Genomic DNA, 10,214 nt, shown 5'->3' on the forward strand with positions numbered 1-10,214 from the left:
TTTTTTTTCTTGTAATAGCTTATAATTTACAATATTTTATTTTAATTATTTTAAATGGCATCTTTCATAGACACAAGAATAGATTTGTACATGCAATACATAAATAATTGAAGAATTCAATATGTACATTTCTTTCTTTTGTTTAAGTCGTAAAGGGATAGTTCACCCCAAAATAAACCGTTTTGAATGACATGATGGTGAGTAAATTGTGTGTGTGTGTGTGTGTGTGTGAACTATCCCTTTAACTAAGTACGTAAACTAGCTAAACCACTCCACTGTTGCTGAATATTGGTCGAAATTCGATATCGGCTATGAAACTCAAGGTATAATAAATCACTCTACTGTTCCGAACACAACAGAATAAGAAATAATCATGACACGGTACATGGTGTATATGAAACAAATAGCTTTGAAGGGCCATGTACGTCTGCTCTCCAACACCATGAGGGAATTAATGCTCAAATCAATCTGAATCAGAACCAGGTTATAAGAACAAGCACTTTATTTAAAAACACACACATAGTGTCGTGTATGTGGCAGAAATTGATCTGGTGAAACAACAAGCAAAAGCCAAATTTATATAATATTTTGTACTTTTAATTGCAATTTAGTTACCACAACTACACATGTAGACATCATAGTTTTGTGTGTGTTCCTGAATTTGATGACCACATAAAAAATCAGAGATTCAGAATTTAATTTAAACCTGAATATTAAAAATGAAAAAGGCAAATTTGTGATATTGATCTTGTGAACCCCTTTGTACAGACAGTACAGATGTTGAAGTTCCATTGAAGCTTTTTGATGCTCTTTGGATCATCTCAAATCTGTCTGGAAAACATGATCATCAGGTTTGACACAAACTCGTGGTGTCCATGCAGCTCAAATTATGCTGTCAGTAAAGCAAAAGAGGAGAATACCAAATACTTAGACATGATGAAATTCAGGTTATTTTTCTAATTATAATATATATATACAGTATATTAAATAAATATATATATCAAATAAAATTAGTTTGTATGTATCTGTACACCACATGCCTTCTGTAGCTGTATGAAAGTCACATTATGTGTGAACAGCTTTGAAGTTATTCACTTCATGTAAATTCCCTTTCAAGATTTAGATTAAGAAGGACAACATATAGGTCTACACATCTTTGTGTACAGCGACACAGAGGGGGAAAAATGCTTTCATCTACTGCAAAACAATAAATAAACAAACAAAAAATACTGTATAGAATCACATAAATGATTATCCAAACACTGCAGCAGCTAGAAGCTCAGTTAAATTAAAATAATTGTTATAATAATTGTATAATTGAGTGTGGGTGCTGAAAATCATTCAGCCTTGAGGAGGAAAACATACACTCTTTTGGGCAGCACATGATATCAGAGAGAAAAAATAAAGAGCAGTGAGAAGCATTTTTTTATGGGAAACGTAGTATTTCCAGTGTGTGTGTGTATATATATTTTTCTTCTTCATTTTTTTAAATTTATATTGTGATATTCACAAAAACGTATTTCTAAATAGGATGGCCGTTATGAATAGATGACAGGCACAATTAAAGGGGATGCGAGTGTTACAAGCTCTTGGTGCATAAAGAAGATCTGTAAAGTTGCAAAGACTAAAGTCTCAAATCCAAAGAGATATTCTTTATAAAAGTTAAGAGTCAACCACACCCTCCTAAAACGGCTCATTTTTACAACACTGTTCCAGAACAGTTCAACCCAAATATTCAGATGTGTGCAGCGCATTTTGCGGAGGATGAGGACTGTTTCCTGTGAGAGTAGCCTACAATGCAGGTGTCTGTTTCTATAAAGTGGGGCAGTGTTTGGTCAAAACTCTATTTTGTAATAAATCACACCTCATCAGACCATTCACTAATTAATCATGCTAATATAATGTCATGTGTGACATACATAAGACTATGTTTTTGTGCTTTATATATATATATATATATATATACACACACAGACACCACTCAAAACGTTTGGAATAATTAAACATTTCTGTTTTTAAAAGTTAAAGTCTCTTATGCTCAACAAAGCTGCATTTATCTGAACATAAAAAAAAAATACAGTAAAATACAGTAAAAAATAGTAATATCGTGAACATGTATTACAGTCTAAAATAGCACACTCTTTCAGAAATCATTCTAATCATTTTGAATTGTAGTGTATCATAATTTCCACAAATATATAAAGCAGCAAAAACTGGTTGTCAGCACTGATAACAATAAGAAATGTTACTTGAGCACCAAATCAGCATATTAAAATGACTTCTGAAGGATAATGTGACACAAGAGTAATTGAGTGAATTCAGATTTGCCATCACAGGAATCACTTTTCTCATTCTTAAGATGGGCAAATGTTAATGCATCCTCTAAATATGACGACCATTCATGCAAGAAATGGAGCAGTAGAGCATAAGAGGGCAGACGTACATACAGTAATATTAGCAAAGAAACACAGAGTTCAGAAACCCATGTGCTCAAAAGTCACGAAATGCACAACTTGCATGCAGACCCACGCATCTATTTTCAAAATGCCCTGAGGATCAAAAGACTTGGCCCTGTGAAGTACACTTCTAGGTTTTGCTGGGTTAACGTGTTGTTTCTGCCATGCCCTCTTGTTGAGCACAAATGAAAAAGGGATTTGAATGTTTTCTCTGAGGGGCTACAGTTGGCCAAGGGCATAAGTAAGGGCATGAGTAAGGTTGCCAACCGTTCCGTATAATTTTGCCAGATCAGTTTGGGCGAATGCAAACAACGTGATTATTGATTATGAGCCCAACATCCAGCAAGGCAGGAAAACATGCAATCTACCTGAGAGAAGACATCTTTCACTATTGTAAGTTAATGTTGTTAAAAAGAGAAGGAAAAAGGCACATTTTAAAAATTGTAATTAGTGTATTCTTAAACTTAGACCTCATTATTGAAGCACAAATTCAAGCACTAAAAGCAGCCCACACTCTGAGTCTCTAAGTTCTCTTTAATTAAAAAAAAAAATGCATTATGGTTGCATGGTAATTGGGTGTTTTTTTTTAATACTTTATTGACTAACCTTTCAGACTTTCAGTTATGCTTTCAAATGTAATGCCATAGCCATGTATGCAGCAAAATATTTTAGTGTTACTTTATTCTGTACCTTATTTTCCTATAAATAATCACAATTGTCCCCTATTTTCCTTTCCTAAAGTTGGCAACCCTATACATGAGGCAACTTATCAGTTATCACTTATGAGCAACAATCAGTTTCAGTCTTGAAACTGAAACAAAACAGCTCAGATCAACAAAGAGAGGTCTTTATATGTACTTTGACATGTATAGTGGGTAAAGGCGTCACTGTACCTTTACACAAACACAAAACTGAAGCGCCAACAGATCACTGCGGTCACGCCATCTGCACTTCAGAGAATAGAGAATGGTATAGTAAAGAATGAAACAGTTAAGCAACGTGAAAATCACCACAGTGGTTCTTGGGGACGTGTAGAACAAGAATCTGGTGGAGTTTGCAGAAAACAATTTGATTTTATCTTTTTTATGAATTTTAAAAATATGTCTGTATAGCGAGGTAAATAGCATTGGTCAAGACTTTGGCATCCAATTATTAAAGAATGAATCAGTTAAGCAACATGAAAATCACCACAGTGCAATATGCTGTCTACCCTGACTAATGTCTGTTATTCTTGAGTTAGTTTAACAGATGGTAAACTAACAGATGCACTGAAGAGGACTTGCTCCATGTGGTCATCGGACATTCTGCTTCGACATAGTGTCCATAGTGTCGACATGTCCATCTCACTTCGCTAAATTATTTCATTAATTTCAAAGGTCCTTATACAACAGGAAGATAACCCAAAACCGCAAAGACAATGACCGAGCAAATAAATATATTAAACAATAGGATTAAAAAAGGCAAATTATTTCCATGTTTTTGCCACAAAATTACATTGTAGTTTAACATTTAAAAAGTTAGTTTACCATTTACAAAGTATTCTCCTGTCTTGTAAATAAGAAATTGCAAAACGATGCCGTGTTGATATTCAAACCAATAAGATTTGCTTTTTACAACAGTTCAGTAAACAAGAAATGGCATTTCTAGAGCTGCCAGATCCTTTGTTCCATTTAGTTTCCTTAACCTTAACAAAAATATTTCCAAATAAAGTGCAATCAAATTACTGCATTGTGTATCAAAGCAGCACAGCATAGTGGCAGTTGTGTCCAATTCACCAGCTTAATACACTATTCTATGCCACTTTAGTATAAATAGTGTGAGTTGTGTGTTCACACTGATAATTCCAAAAGAAAATGTGCTGTCAGACTCTGATTTTATGACAAAATAACCTTTTAATGTTCATACACAGACAGGGGTATATAATGCATAGTAGGCCTGTAAGTGCAAGTATAGTGCGTCATTTGGCACACAACTTGTGTTTCGTTCAGTTCAGAATCAATAAACATACAGATTGATTATTTCCTGAATGAATCAGTGTGTTAAACAAATCAGTTGGGTGATGATTCAAGAGTGTCGTTCTAGAATAAACTGTTTTGAGCGGTCGGTTGAGTGAATGAACGAATCCGTTGAATGAATGGACTACAGGTGTATTGTAACCTGCACAATGAGTCTGTATAGTCATACACACTCATCCAATGCTTAAGTTCAAATGCTAACACAGGCTATCCTCTCGCTATAGTGCAGCCTAATCCATGTGTCTAAACTTGATAGGCTTTCAATTGGATGAGCTTTACGGAGCTAACATGATTGGTAATTGGAATAACTTATAATCACAGGGGAACTCTCAACTTTACATTGTTGAATGAAGTTTTAAGATTTAATTATATGATTTGCCTAATTTGCATATTGTTCTCTGCACTGAATAACCCAGACATACTGCTGTTAGGTTTGTAACACAGTACTGCGAACATATTTAAGAGTATCAGTTCATATAATTTACCACTTTCAGTGGTGATATAAAAGTGGGTGTTTCCTTCTTCTGAGACATCACTTGGTTGTGTGTCTCTACTATGGTTGTGAGTTCTCAGCCTCTGCTTAACAGCCCTCTCTTTCTAACATGATATGACAGTGTAACTTTCTGTGCATGCTAGAAAGTCTCATGTTTATTCAGCAACAGACCCAGAGAGTAAAGTTCACTCACATCACCTTACATCACGTCAGCCTGAATACACCAGTTAATTCATTTACCACAGACTGGCAGTAAACTCTCATAGTCAACAAGCAAAAAAAAAGAAAAGTGCAAAATAATGAGGGCATAGTTTTAATGTGTGATGACCTTTGGACAGACACCGAAAGTGCTCTTTCTGGTCACACTGCACTTGAGGTCTTTGGGCTTGTTAAGTGTTGAGACAATTGCTGAGCTTTCTCCATGGGGAATAATAATATCGCTACAGAGACACAATGTCCTGCCAACCACATCTCACTACTATGGCACACAAGAGGTCTCCAGGGATTCGTATTGCAATCATTTGCTCTGCTTGGTGGTCTGTCTGGCAGTTGATGTTACACTAGCTCATACCATTTGTTGTCCTGTCCTCTTTATCTACATGGATTTTTTTGCATGTTGCAGCATAAAATCACTTGTAACTAAAACATACTTCATGCCCCATGCTGTCATTTTCGTGCATGTTGTAGAAATATTAAACCAATATATTGCAGTAAGTTGGGGCACAGCATGTACTATATCAGGTATGACATAAGGTTTAGAGAGGGCTGGAGGAAATTAGTCCTGTGGGAATGTGGGAAAATATTGTTTTATTTCGTCCTTCCCTTGCCAGCGTTGTGAAATCACTGCAGTGTGCTTCTTTAAAATTTGTTTTGTTTGACTGTGTCCTACTGATCTGAATTTGGCAAACTAATCATTATCTTTACAGTCCACATATTGCTTTACTAATATAAAGAAGAGTCTAATCAATTAATTAATTTAATGAACATATGACTTATTATACTTACTACACGGAACAAAATTATAAACGCAACACTTTTGTTTTTGCCCCCATTTTTCATGAGCTGAACTCAAAGATCTAAGACTTTTTCTATGTACACTAGATAATATTTAGCATATGTACATTCATAATAATGCCAGAGGATGATTCCCCATTTAAGTAATATTGCTTTTATACAACATCTGAATAATCAAGAACTTTATATTGAGAAAATAGAATTTTAGACACAATATTGTCACAGCAGAACTAACCATTGCTCCGAGCAACCAGCCTGGTCTCATGTTTATACGTAGGTATTAATACGTAACATTTGCAAGCACAAAACGTACACTTTTGTATGTTTTTATTAATGCTAAAACGTACAATTTAGACGTATTTCAACGTTTAAAACGTACAAATCGCTACGTATTTTTATCTAAAAAACGTAAAAATATTTACGTATCTTTTATATCAAGATATTCATATCAATGCATTTTTATCATTTTATCAATAAGCGATTTAGATTTTTAGACCCCTTGTATTTGTACGTTTAGATGCTGAAAATACGTCAGTATTGTACGTTTTAGTGCCTGTAAAAACGTAAGTAAATGTACGTTTTATAGTACCACATTTTACGTAAAATACATACAAATTATCATGAGATCACGTTGGAGCAACACAGCAGTGGAATTCTAAATTAATTAGTGTTTTGAATGAATCAGATGAGCAAATGATTCAATGACTCACTCATAATGATATTAATGTCTTTTGGCCCTAAATTAATTCACGTTTTTGAAAGAAGTGGTTGAGGTGATGGTTTAAAGATTTACATAAAGACAGTTGCTGTGTTCAAAATTGCATATAGCATAATATATAGTATTTATATTGTAGGCTTATCTAAATATTCCAGAAATGGTAAGCCTAATATGGTAGTATGCTATTCCCAAATGTAACTAGTCACTTGTTTAATTCCTAAATGAATCAGTGTTTGAGGGAATGATTGAATGACTAATTTGTCAGTCATTTCATTTATGTATAAATTAAATGTTTTTGAATTAATCTCTAGAGCAACTAATTGACTTGTAAAGAGGTTTACTTGTCGCTGTCTACTAGTGTAATGCAACTACTAGTGTAATAACCTGCAGAAAGAGCAAGTAAAAACCAGCATTTACTTGTGGCTTTATTTTAAGCGTGTGGCGGTAGAAGTGTTGTATCATTTCCCATAACCCTTATATAAGATTTATATTGTATGTAAACCAGTGATTTATATATATATATATATACATATTCTGTCTCACATGTGTCTTGTGTACCTTATTTTTGTGAATGATTCTATTGTGTATTTATATTACAGCAATAAATAAGCTTTGTTACTTGTACTCCAGCCTCTTACTGATTCACTGATTTTAACACATTAACCATAACCCAGTCACTTTAGAACCAGTTGGGAATATTCTATATTGTTTAAAGAAGATTGTCAAAGTATTTGCCTAACATGGCTTCATTACTTACCTCCAGTCATAATATTATATTAATTAACATAAAATATTTCCATCTGCTACACAGTCAAAATTTTAAAGTTTTTGGTTGATATACCACCATAATTCTCATAACAATCGGTACAACAGTGATCGATAGTTCTCTTGAACCTAATTGTTCAGGTTCTCTCCATTTAGAGGGTAATTAAGAGGAAAGTTGTCTGATTTGTGACACTAAGCATCTGGACTGGCTTTTGCTTCCTGTGACATACCACCTTTGTTGCTAGGTCAGAAACAACCTTCTTATTCAATTGGGACCACCTCATTTTCAAGACTAATTGACTGAAAACGAGCACAGAGTTGCACATCCACCATACACTGGTGGTCTGCCAACAGTTGTTCAACTCTTGCCAAACTGCCTTGTTCTTGCAGTCTTTTTTACATGCTTGTTTCTCAAACCTCCCAGTGCTAAATGTGCTAAACGAACTTGAGTTAGCTCAGTATTTGTAAAGCCCTTCAAGTGAGATTACATTATAGCTGAACAGACAAAGATTTACTCTGCAAAGATGAAAACATAGACAGCGTGGTTGTCTTCTGCTTTCATTGCATGCCAACATGATACACAGACACCTCTGCAAATCCTCATAATCTCATTGATTTTTAAGTGCCATTACTTCTTTTCTCCTGCAGGTGGTTCACTAAAATTTTAAGCACCCCAGGAATTCCATGGATGTTAGTTGTTCCGTGTCGCCGAGGCTTTGTGGAGTTCTTCATACTGGATTCATTGCTCCTTTGCTGTCACCATAAAAGTCACCTGTGTCCATCTTTGCACCTAAAGGTTGTTCCAATGCTCATGGGGAACTGCCTGCTGCTGTTCCTCTGGTGCCTCTTAGACAAAAGCTTCGTTTCTCCCCTCCACTCTTCATCCCAGAGCAGGATGGGGAAGGAGCAGTACAGGAACATGATGGCACATAGGAAACACGGCATGATGGGAGTTCACAGAGTCAAGCGAGGATGGGTGTGGAACCAGTTCTTTGTTCTGGAGGAATACATGGGATCTGATCCGCAGTATGTTGGAAAGGTAAGATGATATTGATTCTCAGAGCTGATGTTTAGGGTCAGAGGTATTGAGAATAGATTGGGAACAAAACTGTTGGTGTGTGCAACGGCTTGAACTAGAGCTTGTGGTTATTCTTTCATCTTCCCTTCTTTGTTCATGACAAGCTCTGAGTTGCTTAAAACTAAATATTCTACGTACCACATAACATGGTTCATGAGTTGAGCAACCAGATGTTGCAATGGAGACTGCAAGAAGTGGTTACATATAACAAGATAAAAATATAATAATGAAGAATGTTCGCTTTGCTCTGCGCCAGTGGACACGCACCATTAGCCACCATTTCATTCCTGTGTGTAATGCAGCTCACCAAACGTGTCAAGGGTTGATTTTTCTTGCATGGGTCTGTTTTTAAAGTGTCTTGACTGTCGTACAGTCTGACATTAATGAAAGCTGAGATCCTACAGTGTGACATGAGGATCATGTTCGTACAATCTGTCAAGCAACAATTGAACAGGACTATTATAAATTGCACAGTGTGCGCCCGGCTTTAGTTTGACTTTGGAAAACTGACTTTGCACAAACCAAACAAAATGACATCTGACGTCAGTGGACTCACACCATCATCTTTCTGTCTGTGGGACATGTTCTGATCCACCAAAACTGTTACATGTCAAACATAAAAATGTGGATGTTATAACCTGAAACCATTAAATTAGTATTCACAGGAAAGGAAGAAGGTTAAAAGGGTTCAATATTGTATCCCAGGCTGAAAATTCAATATCAAGGTCCTCTACAAAGGAGGTTTGGATTGAGCACCTTAAGCTTAAATGGGATCAGGGCTAAATTGAATAGTTTGCAGTCAATGCCAGTGCAATCAGTGTGGCCTAACTGAGTGCTGTCTGTGCAGATGCACATTGGGAGACAGGGGCTTGTCACGGGCATGTTCTCAACCACATGCCACATCTACACATTGAAAAACAACTCAGTCTTTTTCTCTCAAGATCAGTCAAATTACATTGTAGAGCCTTGCCTGTAACCTCTGATTTATGTAACCCAGAGAACAGCAGTAGCAAGAGCTAATAAAGCTTTAATTACAAACGGATATGTTAGCCTGTTACTATAAATAGTGTTTGTTGACTATAACCTCCTTTAACTCAGGTCACTGGAAAAATTAGGCTTACAGGCTACTTATGAATTGCATGGATGATGCTCATGTTGGCATCAAATGAGCAAGCTGCTTTTAAAGTGTAGTTGTTAACTGTTGTTGACATTTTATCATCACTGTTATTTTATCATTTTACATTTACTAAAGATATAGATCCATATAATAAGGTGGGATGAATTTGCATATTCACACTGATGAACTAGCCATATGGCAGTGCAGTGTTGGGAAAGCTACTTTCAAACTGTAGCTTGTAGCTTAAAGGGGTCATATGATGTTGCTAAAAATAACATTATTTTGTGTATTTGGTGTAATGACATGTGTTTATGCAGTTTAAGGTTCAAAATACACATTATTTTCCACATACTGTACATTATTGTTTCTCCTCTATGCCCAGCCTTTCTGAAACGTGTAGCTTTTTACAAAGCTCATCGGTCTGAAAAGCCGCTTTCAGAACGAAACACATGGTGGGCTAGAGTGAGCGGAGGCCGGAGGCCTAGAGTAAGCGGAGAGGGCGGCGGGCTTGAGTGAGCGGCGGCCGGCGGCCTAGAGTGAGCGGAGGCCGGTTTGAGT

The 10,214-nt window shown here is 36.0% G+C and overlaps 1 protein-coding gene across 1 annotated transcript in view; it reads left to right on the forward strand.

Moving 5' to 3' along the window:
- Positions 1-10,214, forward strand: part of LOC107737810 (cadherin-12-like) — a gene marked incomplete at its 3' end in the record, with an annotated part of 23,534 nt that overhangs the window by 1,818 nt on the left and 11,502 nt on the right. Inside the window, exon 2 of the mRNA XM_016549432.1 lies at positions 8,110-8,500. Coding sequence (XP_016404918.1) covers positions 8,150-8,500 — 351 coding nt within the window. The remainder of the gene's footprint in view (positions 1-8,109; positions 8,501-10,214) is intronic.

This window comes from Sinocyclocheilus rhinocerous, unplaced genomic scaffold (assembly GCF_001515625.1).
Source record: "Sinocyclocheilus rhinocerous isolate Xijiao unplaced genomic scaffold, SAMN03320098_v1.1 scaffold4541, whole genome shotgun sequence".
Taxonomy (NCBI): Eukaryota; Metazoa; Chordata; class Actinopteri; order Cypriniformes; family Cyprinidae; genus Sinocyclocheilus; species Sinocyclocheilus rhinocerous.